The following is a 14,333-nucleotide window of genomic DNA, read 5'->3' as shown; positions in this document are numbered from 1 at the left end:
AAACGTTCTGTGAACTTAATTATAACTTTCAGTTCCATGCCTGTCTACCAACCGAGGTGTATGTGGCCTAAAAGGGACCCGTAAAGTCTTCCAACACAGCATCTAACTTAGTACAAAGAACTTGCCTCTTCCATATAGTATGTCAACACTTGAACCCTGGAATCGTGCATCCAGTTATAGCACATGTTAACTCATTGCTAGAGTTAGTAGAAATGGCCTTTCTATGAACATGCTCTGCTACAAAAACCTTTGCAATTTTGTCATAACACATTCTGGGGCTTCCCTGGTGGCGCAGTGGTTGAGAGTCTGCCTTCCAATGCAAGGGACACGGGTTGGAGCCCTGGTCTGGGAAGATCCCACATGCCGCGGAGCAGCTGGGCCCCCCGTGAGCCACAACTACTGAGCCTGCGCGTCTGGAGCCTGTGCTCTGCAACAAGAGAGGCCGAGGTAGTGAGAGGCCCGCGCACCGCAATGAAGAGTGGCCCCCGCTCGCCGCAACTAGAGAAAGCCCTCGCACAGAAACGAAGACCCAACACAGCCAAAAATAAATAAATAAATAAATTTATAACACATTCTGTGTTAAATATTTTGAAACTATAACAAGTGATAATTATAACAATAAAGTAACATTTAGTGAACAATTACTATGTACCAGACACTGTTGTCAGCACTCTCCATGTATTAACTTTTTAAATTTGAACAATAACTGTATGCAATAGATACTTTTACTCCCAATTTACAGATTAGGAAACTAAGACATAAAAAGATTAAGCGACTTTTCCAAGGTCATACTATAGTAAGCTATGGAATGAGATTTTGAACCAAGACAATTTGGCCTTAGAAACTACACTACTATTTGATATATTAGACTCCTTTCTTATATATAAAACCTAATGAAAATAGCCTTATGAGAGTTTTATTATTTTGGAAATCCGTTTACCAGTAGAATCACTGTGGAATTAAATAAGTGAGAAAGGAATATATTTATTTATCTTGACAACTACTAGATCACTGAGATCATCTCAAGATATAGTTACTCAACCTAGGGAATATGCTTAATACAAACATATTGCAAGAGTCTAGATATTACAAGAAAAGGCAAAAAATAAACTTTTTATAATGAGTTAATTTAACCACACTTAAGAGCTACCCTAAAACATAAACCTTTACAAGTGGTACACCTTGTGTTTTCAGAATAAGCAAACTCTTTCTTGCCATGACCCAAAGTAGAGCTTTTCTGTCTAGAAAAGTACAACTGGGGGCTAATATCTTCTCTTTTTTAAAAAGTGACAGGAAAATTTTTAAATTGCTGTTCGTGTATTTGTCTATCAACCCATATCATTATTGAAATGTTTATTATTGCATTTTTGACTTAAAATTTTTTTTGAAAAGAGATACTTTTTTTTAACCTTATTTAGTAATACAGATATGGTGGTGATAAAATGTTAGTGCAAGCCAAATAATGTCTAGATTCTCATGAAATTAAAAGAAGGAAAAAACTATAATTCAACAAATTAAAATTTTAAAATGCTGTGAAATAAAACAGGAAAATATCAGTATATGTATAATTGCATAAGAGCTACAGATTAGCTTAACAATTTTCACATTCATAAATCCAGCTGTTACCGCTTCAAGTCTATGCACCCAATATTACACTTTTCTTTGCCTTTACAAAACTTCCTATTCATGCCACTGTAAAGAGGGGTCAATATGGAAACGGACGCTCCTGCAAGCTCTAGCAGTGAATCTGAGAGTATTTGCTAGAACACACTGGAGCTGCACACAAGCTGTCATGAGAACTGATACACTGTTCCTGTTGGCATTAGGAATATGTCACAATATGTCTTCATAGAAACATATGCAACTCATTAAAAAAACTCCAAAAACTTAACAAATAATCTTCTTAAACATTATTTACTAATCATTTTGCTTTACTGAAAAATATACATAGAATTTCTCTTGGATCTTAAAACTCTCTGTCTGGTCTGTGTCTAAAAAGCTTTAGATGATTTCCTAGTCACTCCCTACCAACAGCTCCACTAGAGTCAGGCAGAGATGCTTCAGACTCAAGTTGAGCTCCTCTTTCATCAAAATACCATAGAATCCTGGGGTTACCTTATCCCGACCTTGAGTCTTTGATACAATTAGCCCGGGGGGTGGGGACCCCTGCTATAGAGTTTAGAAACAGTGAACTCACTGGAACTCAATTGACATAATGGTTAGGCCAAACTACTTGGTTTAAAAAAATGTAGTTAATAACTAAAGGATCTATATATCTTGCGCTGCCACACTGCAAAATAACAGCACCTGCCATGTGGAATAAACAAGAATTAAGTATGTTCAGGTAAAGAGAAAAACATTACTTGTTGTGCTATAGTCTTTCATCATTCTGCAAAGTTCTTCTTGATCCTTGCATAGTTAATTACCAATGGAACTTAGTTATAGATACCACATCTATCAGAACATTTCATAACGTGGACAGGCAAGACCAGGTCTAATACCTACAAATACCTGTTATTATTTATATAATCACGTTTCGAAGCAAGGACTTATTTGCAATGCAACATCTCTTATATACTCACAAGCTGTGCTTCAGGACTATGCAGCATATTAAGGTAGGTAGCTGGTAGGCATGATTCCCCCAATTACTTTTCCTAAATTGTCTACTTGCAAGATAATTTCCTAAATGTAGCCTATTAATCAATCTGTCTAGCTCTAAGTATAAAGCTCTGAAGTAATCTCCTACCTCATATTCTTCATGCTCAGTATTTATACAACATTGCCATCTAGATTTGCTCCCCTCAATTAAATTCAAATGCTCGAGAGGGTGTGGAGAAAAGGGAACCCTCTTGCACTGTCGGTGGGAATGTAAATTGATACAGTCACTACGGAGAACAGTACGGAGGTTCCTTAAAAAACTAAAAATAGAATTACCATATGACCCAGCAATCCCACTACTGGGCATATACCCAGAGAAAACCATAATTCAAGAAGACACATGCATCCCAGTGTTCATTGCAGCACTATTTACAATAGCCAGGACATGGAATCAACCTAAATGCCCATCGACAGACGAATGGATAAGGAAGATGTGGTACATATACACAATAGAATATTACTCAGCCATAAAAAGGAACGAAATTGGGTCATTTGTAGAGATGTGGATGGATCTAGAGACTGTCATACAGAGTGAAGTAAGTCAGAAAGAGAAAAACAAATATCGTATATTAAAGCATATATGTGGAACCTAGAAAAATGGTACAGATGAACTGGTTTGCAGGGCAGAAATAGAGACACAGATGTAGAGAACAAACGTATGGACACCAAGGGGGGAAAGTGGCGGGGGCTGGGGTGGTGGTGGTGTGATGAATTGGGCAATTGGGATTGACATGTATACACTGATGTGTATAAAATGGATGACTAATAAGAACCTGCTGTATAAAAAAATAAAATAAAATTCAGAAATATAAATTCCTTTTTGAAAAATTATGTTTTACTTACCAAACCTTCTTCTTCATCCAATAATACTTTTCACACCAACAAATATTAAGCACTTCTGAAAAACAACCCTACTAATTCTGATTGCAGCACTTTCCTCTCTAACACATTCTAATAATTTTTCGGGAAGAGCAAAGCCTTTCATTTCAGTTGAAAAACCCAAATGCCCTTCCTGATATTGTGAGTGTATTGTTGCCCCCCTGTCCATTACCACGTTACACAAACAATTCACATACCTGCCACCTTTTAAAACTCTGAAATATCCACCCTTGCAAAAAAAATCTTCCCTAAAAGAATATGTTTTTAGTCTTGTACATCAATCCATCACTTTAGCAAATTGATTCACCTAAATTTTAAAAATGTCAATTAAAGTATATGTCACTTGCCTTGTTTCTAATGTTTGCATGCCAGTGAACAATTTCTACACACACCAGCAATGTATTGCAAACAACAGTTTCTAATGCCTACTGTGAATAACATACTTATTTGGTAGCTACTAAATTAGAGAAGGTAAGTAAAATTAGCATATTTTTTCATCCTGAAAAATATATATTTGTTTTTACAGAATATTTATACTCAGTCAATCATATCCAAATTAACCAGTGGGTAGCTATTAATACTATCAATAAATTTGCAAAAAATGATCATAGTATAGTTATATCACACAATCAATACAATATGTTCCATCAATGCTTTTCTATATACTCACAGGGTTAAAGCCAAGAATTAAGGACTACAGAGGCAAATGTATACACATTAGGTAAGAATAAGGTGATACACTGTGATTTCTCAGTACTTACATTTATATCCCTCCTTTTGCTTTCCTATGCCCCATCCTGCAAGGTGGATGACTATGCCGTAGTACATTATCAGCACTGTTATTACACAGATACAAATGAACTACAGCCTAATTACATACATCACAAACATTTAAAAATTGTAAGTCTCAAATATGCGGCTAAAAACTAATGAAAACATTTAATAACATAAGCCATATGACATTTATAGATTAATAATACAACCTACCCATCAAATCCCTGTAGTTCACATTCTTTTAGCAGTGACACGGCATGCCCTTCATATTCTGTTACTATATGAAAAAAAAACAACACAGAAAAAGTTGAAAGTTTTAAACAAATGATCTACACTTTTAAACTTGGTTTGGCAAAATAATACGCTAAACATATGGTCAGGTCGTAAAACAACATTTATTCTTGAATATTTATATTTTAATCATGGGAAAGAGGATTAAGTGTTACTTGCCTGTTATGTTTTACAGCTTTATGTAAAAGAGGGTCATATATTTGTTCCAACTACATAAGTCATTTGGGGATATCCCATTAGATAATTTATCTTGGTGCCTGTCTGTTTAGTGTTCCCTAAATAAGACACATTTCCTTTAAATCAGAAGCCTAGGAGCAGCAGTATTTTGAAAATAAGGCATATTAGCTGGCACCAAATAGTCAATGTTAAATCACTTTGGCAACCTTACATGAATAAATTAGTTGAAAGGTTAGTGTAAGATTTACATACTAGAAGAATGTGTGTCTGGAACTGCTAGACTAAAAAGAGGAGGAGTTGGATGTGAAAATGTGAGGCAAAGCCAACACCAAGGATAACAGACCCAACGCCAAGAAGGGTGGCACACATGCCCACCAGAGCCCAGATTCTCTGAGGAAATGAATCTGTCACTCCCTATTGCTGCCTCTACAGTCATGATGCCCTATGCGGTGTTGCAAATGCCAGAGAAGACAGGATAAACTGGCACACTGCAGATGGCACCAAGCATCCCAACCACATTTAGCATTTTCTAGGGCAGCTTTGCCAGAAGAGACAGCCCAGCTGTACCCACCCATCAAAGATTTCTGCTGACTGACGTGACACTGCAGATGGATGTTTTTGTGTAAGAATGTGCATCATTATATGCAAGATTACATTAATCTTTCATGCCTGTCTGTCCCTGGGGCCAGCATGGTTCAAGCTTTTCCTACAATGCTTTTAGATATTGTTAAAAATTATCAGTCTTGGTGTCTAAAAGAATCATTCTGTATCCAGCAGCATTACATTGTAATTCTCCCACAGCTTATTCAAATGCCGTTAACATTCACATGAATAAAACCTCTCTCTATTAAATTCTATTCAGAAGAAAGCTACAAGAAAATGAAATATTTAATATTAACAAATTTAGGTTATCGTAAATGATTGTGTGCTGATCATTCATCTATAACTTCAGCAAATAGTTGCAACCTTAAAAAGCAAAATAATAAAGTGTCTTACAAACACACATTAAAAATAATTAAGGATATTAGGAAGAAATATTTATGCTGAGAATCAGTTTATCAAGTCTCGCTTTTATTCCAAAGCTTACTTTGGTAAAGCTTTTCGAATCCAAAACAAAATTAGCCTTAAAATTATCTTGTAGCTGAATGCTATTTTTACTTAGGAGAAATTTTGAAATAATAGTCTATTTCTTCCTTTCATCTTGCAGGTGAAATGTGACTATACACTGATGCAAATTATCCAAGAACAGTAATTTTTTAAGTGATATTGTAAAAGTTAAATAAGATGACTGATCCGGAACAACAGACGGACAAGATGACTGAAACCTGACCACAATATACTAGGACAATGAACAAAGTTTATCAAGTCCTTGGCCTCAGGGAGGTTACATTCTGGAGACAGAGGATACTCACTAATTTTTTTCAATGAATGTACAATATAAAGTAGTATTAAGTGATTATGAAGAAAAATAATATAGGGGAAAAGGATAGAGAGTAATCTGAACTACTATTTGGAAGGAGTAGAAGAAATCAAAACATGTGTTTAGACAGTGTATTATGGGCTCTGGAAGCAGAAAGAACCAGATTCAGATCACTCCACTTCACAAAGACATCAACAGTGGGCAGCTGCACTTTCAAAAGAAAGTTACTGGCCTCTTCTTTCAACTACTTTCCTTTGCCAATGAGACTGACACGCCTCTTACATAGGAAATTTGGAGTTTTTATCATTTACAACTCTTTGAACACACAGTTCTCACTGCTGGGATCCCCCATGCACCCCAACCTTCAGTTTAAATATTACTACCTTCCTCCAATATTGTCTTTCTGAGGAAATGTCTTGAGGTTGATACTGAATGTTGAGGAAACAGGCTGAAGTCAAATCAGATGAGTTCTGATTTGAATGTAAGGAAACATTTCTTAGTCTGGTGATAAAATTCTATGATGGGATAAGGTACTGAGATGTCATTTTCTTTCCTGTCCCTTAGGTACTTCAAACTTCGTACGTTCAAAATAGAATCCATCATTTCCACCTTCAAATATACTGCCTTTCAGTTACACTATTCTTTTGTGTGTTCCATCATCCACTCCCCACTACCCAGGATAAGAAAATGTCTTCTTTCTAGAGTATCCCTTTCTTTTACTCTCCAAAACCCCTCCATGCCCAAAGCCAGTGGTTTCTGTCTTTTAGTTTATGCGGCTGCATCCAACATTCCTCAAGCCAAGGCCCTAAACCTAGTCACCACCATCTTTAATATGCAAACTACATCAGCCTCTCCTCCAGTCTCCCTCTAACATTTATCCCACTCTAGCCAGAATGACCTTTCTCAAGCACATGTTTAACCACATCTCTTCCCTACATAAACACCACTGATGACTATTCATTGTCCCCAGGGATAAAGTTCCAACTCCCTGAGATCCTATTATTAGAAATGGGATTGGTCATATACATACATAATTATCCTAGGGATAATAAAAAGAACTTTTCACCCATAATTCTCTCCCTCTCTAGCTGGATCTGATTCATGGAACATTTACGATCCAGATTTTTATTAAAATGTAGGTAAAACTGGAAGTGAGTAATGCCTCAGCGTACTAGCATCTTTTGTAACAGTTTTATCAGATTACCTAGCCTCCTGCTCCGTGAGATCAGGAACCATTAGAGGCATCTCCAGGGAATGGAGGGCTTCAAGTAGAGACATAAAGAGCCAAAGAGAAAGAATTCAAAGAGAAGATTTGGTAAAAGTGTCAAAAGTTAAACACATGGTTCTAGAAGGAGGAAAAAAAAGTGAAAATAAACCCCACTCTTTTGACAACTCTGCCCAGGGTCAGAAAGGAGGTAAAATTATCTGGTGACTAGGCACTCCCATGGGCCCTGAGCTGGCAGAGATCAAGGCTACATTCAGAGAAGTGTCTTTGACCACGATAATGATAATCAGCGTGATAAGGTCTAGCAGCTTTGTTACTACCAAGATTGACTGAAGGAGGTGGAATTGCCTGTCTTGAACAAGAGAGATCACGGGCAGACATGAAATCTGTTTTCAAATACCTCAAAGCTCATGGAAAACGCGTATTTCATTTATTTTGTATCACTACTAAAGATAACGTCAACACTGAAAGTCACAAGGTGGCAAACGTCAGCTCACAAGTTCTTGCAGTTTATGTCTTGCACAAAGGCATTTGGCAAAGGGTCAGGTAGGTTTGCAATCCAGCCAGTACTCCTATTCAGCATGTGAGGTGACCTTGGGCTACATCAGCCCAGAAGGAAGAGCACCTTTTTGTAAGTTAGCACAAAGGAGGTGCTCTTTTCTAATATGACCCTGAACTCCAGTTGAGAATATCCATCAGTATTGTCCAGTAACGGCACATACTGACTCCATCACAGGGTGCCCAGGCCGAGGCTGGGTGTTCTTCCACCAAGAGTGTCACGTGACTGCACTCCACCACATGAGGGAAAATGAACTAGATGGCCTCCAAAGTTCTTTCCAGTTTAATTTCTCTGCTGCCTTGACTCTTTCACTTTATCGTTCTATGAATTATCGTATGAATCTATGATGTCCAAAATTCCTCTCACACCTTTAATAGTGTAATTCCGAAAGTCTGCTCTGAGAGGAAGAGAAAGAAATGGTATCATATGCCATTTGATTCACATATCAAGTTATTAGGAATAAATAACTCTTTTTTTTTTTAGGTTCTTCCAGTTCTTCTGACACCCTGTCCCCCAACCTCTGGAAATCTGTTCTCTGAATCAACATGTTCTGGTTTCTTTGGGGGAATTTTTTAATAATATTCCACATATAAGTGAGATCATATGACATTTGTCTTTCTCTGCCTCATTTCACATAGCATAATGTCCTCAAGGTCCATTTATGTTGTCCCAAATAGCAGGATTTCCTTCCTTTTCATAGCTGAAGAGTATGCTGTGGTATGGCATGCAAATATATATGTATATGTATACACACACACACACACACACACACACACACACACACACACCCCACATCTTCTGTATCCATTCATCAACTGATGGACACTTAGGTTGATTCCATGTCTTGGCTGTTGTAAATAATGCTGCAATCAATATGGGGCACAGATATCTGTTTTGAGTTAGTGTTTTTGTTTCCTTTGGATAAATACCCAGAAGTGTGGAATTGCTGGATTATATGGTAGTTCTATTTTTAATTTTTTGACGGACCTCCATAGTGGCTGCACCAATTTACATTCCCACCAACAATGCACGAGGGTTCCCTTTTCTCCACATCCTCACCGACACTTGTTATTTCTGGTCTTTTTGAAAACACCCATTCTTTTTTTTTTCTGTACGTGGGCCTCTCACTGTTGTGGCCTCTCCCGTTGCAGAGCACAGGCTCTGGACGTGCAGGCTCAGCGGCCATGGCTCACGGGCCCAGCCGCTCTGCGGCATGTGGGATCTTCCCAGACTGGGGCACGAACCCGTGTCCCCTGCATCGGCAGGCGGACTCTCAACCACCGCGCCACCAGGGAAGCCCTGAAAATACCCATTCTGACAGGTGTGAGGTGATACCTCCTTGTGATTTGATTCGCATTTCCCTGATGATTAGTGATGCTGAGCACTTTTTTATGTACCAGTTGGCTATAGGCATATCTTATTTGGAAAAATGTCTACTCAGATTATCTTTGCACTTTTTAACCAGATTCTTTTGTGGGGGGTTTTGCTATTCATTTTTTTTAATGTATAGAAAAATTATAATGTATTCATCTAGCTATAATTTTTACATCATGCCTCATTTATACAGCACTATCTCTTAATGAATTCATCATCATACAGAATTTGTTACATAATTCATATTCCATTTGGACTTGGCAGTGCACAGAAGATATGTTAAAACAATGGTCACACTGGACATGCAGAAAATATGTACTCTTTCTGCTTTACTCTTTCATAGAAAATACTTTTTCAAAGTTTGAGTTGAATCTTACTGTTACATAATTTATGAAACTGAAATCAACTGCATTATGACCATGTTTTTATAGTACTTTACAGTACACAAGGTAGTTTTAAATATACTACCTTATTCAAATTATAAAACTATACTGTGAGATAAGCAGGAAGATTCTAAAACTTTTCAGATACCCAAATGTTTATTCAGTCCTTCACATGAAACAGGAGATATTTTTAATATAAATATTTAGCCAATATACATATCAAAATGGTTTTATAAGCAAAAGATGCAATTTTATAATTTTGCCTGTAGGAGGAGTGTTAGGCAGCTAATAATTAGCCATGCTGCACAAATATATAAATAAATTCTATATTTGCATTTATGTAATATTCTAATTTTATCTTAAACTAAACATAATAAGCAAAAACATCTAAAATTCAGGGAAAAAAGTCCTTGAACATAACATTTTTCTCTCCAATACACTTGTTTTAAGAAGGAAAGCACATCCTATCATCTCCTCTACCTTAGTTCAGGCCTCATAGGCTGGTTTCCTTTCCTCCAATCTCTCCCTCTTCTCTTCCGATATTTATTCTGATGACATAATCATCTTTGCCAAACTAGATTACAACACGATGATAAAAAAAGTACACCACCTCCGAATCAATGCATGATGAATAAACTCCTGAGTGTAGCATAAAGATTCATCCTTAATCTGGACTCAGACTTCCTCCTGTGCACTTTGTTGGGAGCCTTCCCAACTTCAGTTCAGGTGTCCTCAGCCTTTAGGAGAAGGGGGTCCCACCCTCATCCCATGGGAAGGGTCTTGATGCTTAGACAGTAAGTGCTCCAGGTGGGGTATATGTACTACATTAGGACAGTCAAACTGATAGGAAAAAATTTTTAATCCTTGTTCAGGATTAAAACATGTTGAATCTCTTGCATATACACACCTCTCCCCATCTCACTAGATTTGAATAAAGAAGAACTGAATTCATTGGCACCATTTTACGATGATGGAAAGGACCATATTTAAGATAAAGCCAACGTTATGAAACAACTACCAAAACACTATGGGTACAGCACACACAGCCACACCCACTTGTATGTGCTGCTAGCGTGCCTGCCTTCTCTCACTTTTCTTTTCTGCTATATATATATAGTAAATATGTATATTTATTATAACGGTAAACCATTATTTGCCTTCTCTGACTTTCTAAAACTGTCCAGTTCAAATTCTTTTCTTGGGTCTTCTGATCAAAATAAATAAGACCCCTGAGATACCATAATTCCTTTATGTATATCCCAATTATATCTACTTTAAATATCTATTTTAATCCCTAATAAATTAACAGTCACTCAAGAGCAGGTAGTAGAACTTATCCACCTTGCATGGTGCATAGTGTTTAACACAAAGCATTCAACAAGAGTTTCTTGAACTGAATGATATGTCGTAATATCCATGTAAAACTGTTTTGGATACTAAATCAATGAAACAACAATTAAATACTATTGTGTTCACCAATAAGTTTATTCAACTTTTAATTGGCTCATCCTAATATGAACTTCAAACTTTTCCTTCTTCCAATCCTTGAAAATCTTCAGGGAAAGCAACAATAGATCTGAATCGTTTCTTTTTCTTATAAATCACCTCCAAGTAAGACAAAAGCCACAAAGATGAAAGATTAACTCCTTCACTACAATTTTATTTTAATTCAGAAACTCCTCTTGAGTTTTTCATGGTAGTTTCTCTCCAACCTTCATTGTAGTAGATGCCTTTTGGGGTGGATGACCTTCTCCAAAAGATTATTGTTGCTGCTTTTTTTGTTTAAAGGAATTTCCTTCTACCCCATCCATCAAGTCATGAGATGTAGGTTTATAAACCTTATTTACGTTGTGAGACCCATCTCCCCTGGTGACAGCAGAGCAAAGCCAGGTCACTCTGAATCCCTTCCCTAGGAACTTATGACTGGGACTGGGAGATTCCAAGTACATTCTGGTCTTGTATCCTGAGTAGGCTTATTATGCAATATTCTTCATCAATTAAAATTTACTACAAATTTACACTGTGCGTTAATGAAGCTACACAGAAATAAAACCAGAAGAACTGAGGGTGTGATTCACGATAACGTCAACCCTCCTCACCCCACCCCCGTGGGAAAAATAAGAGTCTCAAGGAAACAAAGGAATCTGGTCACCAAATTTTAAAAGCTGAAAAGAATTTTACTAATCTTCTTTATATGAACTTTAGCATTAGCAAATTTCTGTCTTCCTGGGCACAAACCTAAGCACCCTTCTTATTTTAGACAATGAATTTAAGCTTCTGGCTTCTCTAAATTCATCTAAAATCAGCAGTTAAGTGCTTAGTTTTGACCTAACCAGCAGGGGTCAGAGTCAGAACAAAAACCACCTAATGAAGGATTCCATGGAAAGACATCAAACATTTAAGTGAACAAAAATCAATTGCTGCTGAACTGCAGAGATAATGTTTAAATAGCCAACATCTCAATGAAGGCATCAAAACGTGTGCAGCCCCCTTAAAAATGACACCTAATAATTTTTAAAGTCTGAAAAAAGGTTGAAAGAGAAAATACTGATATTCTAATAAAAATAACACAATTAAAAGAAAACAAAATAATTGAATTATAATCCTGGAGCTGGCTGCAGTAAGTTATCGAAGCACAAAAACAAGCTTTAGATATTACAAGTAGCTTCCTAAATTGGACTCAAGAGCAAACTCAAGGTTATTTTGCTTCCTCAAGTATGATTTTTTTTAGAGGTGAAATTATATTCTGAAAATACTTACCTGTTACATCCGTCTTTATTCCCGCAATCTTCAACAGTGGTTCAACCTTCTCATAATAGACCTGAGTAGCTTCTTTTTTGTGGCTTTGAGGGTTAAGGACTATTTTTAATGACTTCGGTCTGTCTGAAAAACCTAAGAGGAAAATATAAAGACAAAAATTATAGTCTCTGTCGGCATTTTTTTTCTTTCCCTTTAAAACCATACACTAAGGCCAGTTAGAATGTTATACACCTATTTAATTACTGTTTGCTATTTTTATTTGAAATTCTTCCAAGAGTTTTCCTGAATATGGCATTATTTTAAAACATTTCACAGTTCCTAGCAGTGAAATAAGAATATCCCTCTTAAAGTAAGTCATGAGTTATAACAAAGCATTTAATTTATGAAGGAAGGTGTGAATGAAAGCGACTTCATGAATATTAGGCAATGATTAGTATATTTACCAAATCACCGATAATATATCCGATGTTCCTTTAGCATTTGTTTCTGGGGAAAAAAGCAATGGACTATAACAGATTAGAAAGTCCATTTCCTCTCCTTGGATAAATGTGCTCATTATTGGAATTGGGCATTCCGGTAACCCCAGGGCTACCCAGGGCTGACCTGCTGAGGAGCCCAGAGTGGAGTGGAGGATGCAAGGCCAGGTCAGGGCCAGCACCCAGAGCAATGCACGCTGGAAGCTAAAAAGAGGGTTTAGGTCGGAGTTCAAGCCTGAAAAGGGGCCAAGGGAGAAAGAACTCTTCCCTGGGGAATTGGGAAAGCAACGCCTCTCAGCGGGGGGTCGGGAATATAGTGCTGCCTCACAGTTGGGGCTGAGATTTGATACTACAATTTTCTGGGCTTGCAAGATGCTTAGCACTTAGAGCCCAGTTGGAGCAGGTGCAAAGCAAATTTTCCGTTGTTAGGAAGGGGCAGGAGAGGACAGAGGAGCCAGAAGAAAGCTGACGACTATTTCTTTCACGGTAAGCTCTTCTCACGGGGCCATGCTCCAAAGTTAGAAAAGCAGTTACTAGCATCCATTTTTAATGAAACCGTTACTAAAGCCAAAAGAAAAATGTCCATTACACCCACGTCAGTTTTTGTGCCTCAAGTAGAGACAATATTTTATTTCTTACCATATTTGAAATAATAACAATTTTTCAACAACACATATTGTTTGAATTCAGGGAGTGCCTTGGCTGAGGACCAGACGGGACGATGCTGAACTCCTTACCTCTTCTGTACTTGGCCCTGGGATCCCATTTTGGTGAGAGACTTCTGCCAGTCTCCTAATCACCCAGTCTTGCAACCTCAATTCCTTGTTTTTCTTTCAATTCCTACACTCAAATGAGTGCCCAGATTCGTGAGGTGATAACTATTTGCTTCCACGCTTCTGCCCTTCCTGGCTGTCTCACTCTGGCTCGGCGTTCTCCAGGACCACTCACGGGTACCTTGCAGCCCCCCCTTCCACCATATCCTCAGACATCACAGCTCCCAGCAGCCCTGCACTGGTCCAAAGCACCAGGGCTCATCACTGCCTGTGGGGCAAGCCTGACCCCTGAAAATGACATCCAGAGCCTCCCCCAACCAACTCCAACCTATCCTCTCTCCTCTCTCTCACACATATTCAAGAAATACTTGTTGAGCATTTGCACTGAGAACTGGGAAGAGGTGGAAAGTGATTAACATGTGTTCATGCTTTACAGGGGGAAGACGTATCCACAAATAGAACCAGTACAAGACAGAACAGATTTGTTAACACGAAGGCACAAAGTGCCCTGGGAGTGGATGAGAGGAGGGTGGTTAATTCTTATTAGGGATCCGGAAAAGGCTTCCCAGAGAAGGGAGCACTTG

At 37.8% G+C, this 14,333-nt stretch overlaps 1 protein-coding gene across 1 annotated transcript in view; it reads right to left on the bottom strand.

The window, feature by feature from the left end:
• Positions 1-14,333, bottom strand: part of CERKL (ceramide kinase like) — a 155,264-nt gene that overhangs the window by 30,430 nt on the left and 110,501 nt on the right. The window contains exons 3-4 of the mRNA XM_067741332.1: positions 12,501-12,632; positions 4,525-4,588 (exon numbers count right to left, since the gene is read on the bottom strand). Of these exons, the coding sequence (XP_067597433.1) occupies positions 4,525-4,588; positions 12,501-12,632 (196 nt within the window). The remainder of the gene's footprint in view (positions 1-4,524; positions 4,589-12,500; positions 12,633-14,333) is intronic.

Source organism: Pseudorca crassidens, chromosome 6 (genome assembly GCF_039906515.1).
Source record: "Pseudorca crassidens isolate mPseCra1 chromosome 6, mPseCra1.hap1, whole genome shotgun sequence".
NCBI classification, from domain to species: domain Eukaryota; kingdom Metazoa; phylum Chordata; class Mammalia; order Artiodactyla; family Delphinidae; genus Pseudorca; species Pseudorca crassidens.
The sequence above is the reverse complement of the archived record's forward strand: the minus strand, read 5'-3'. Positions and strand labels throughout refer to the sequence as shown.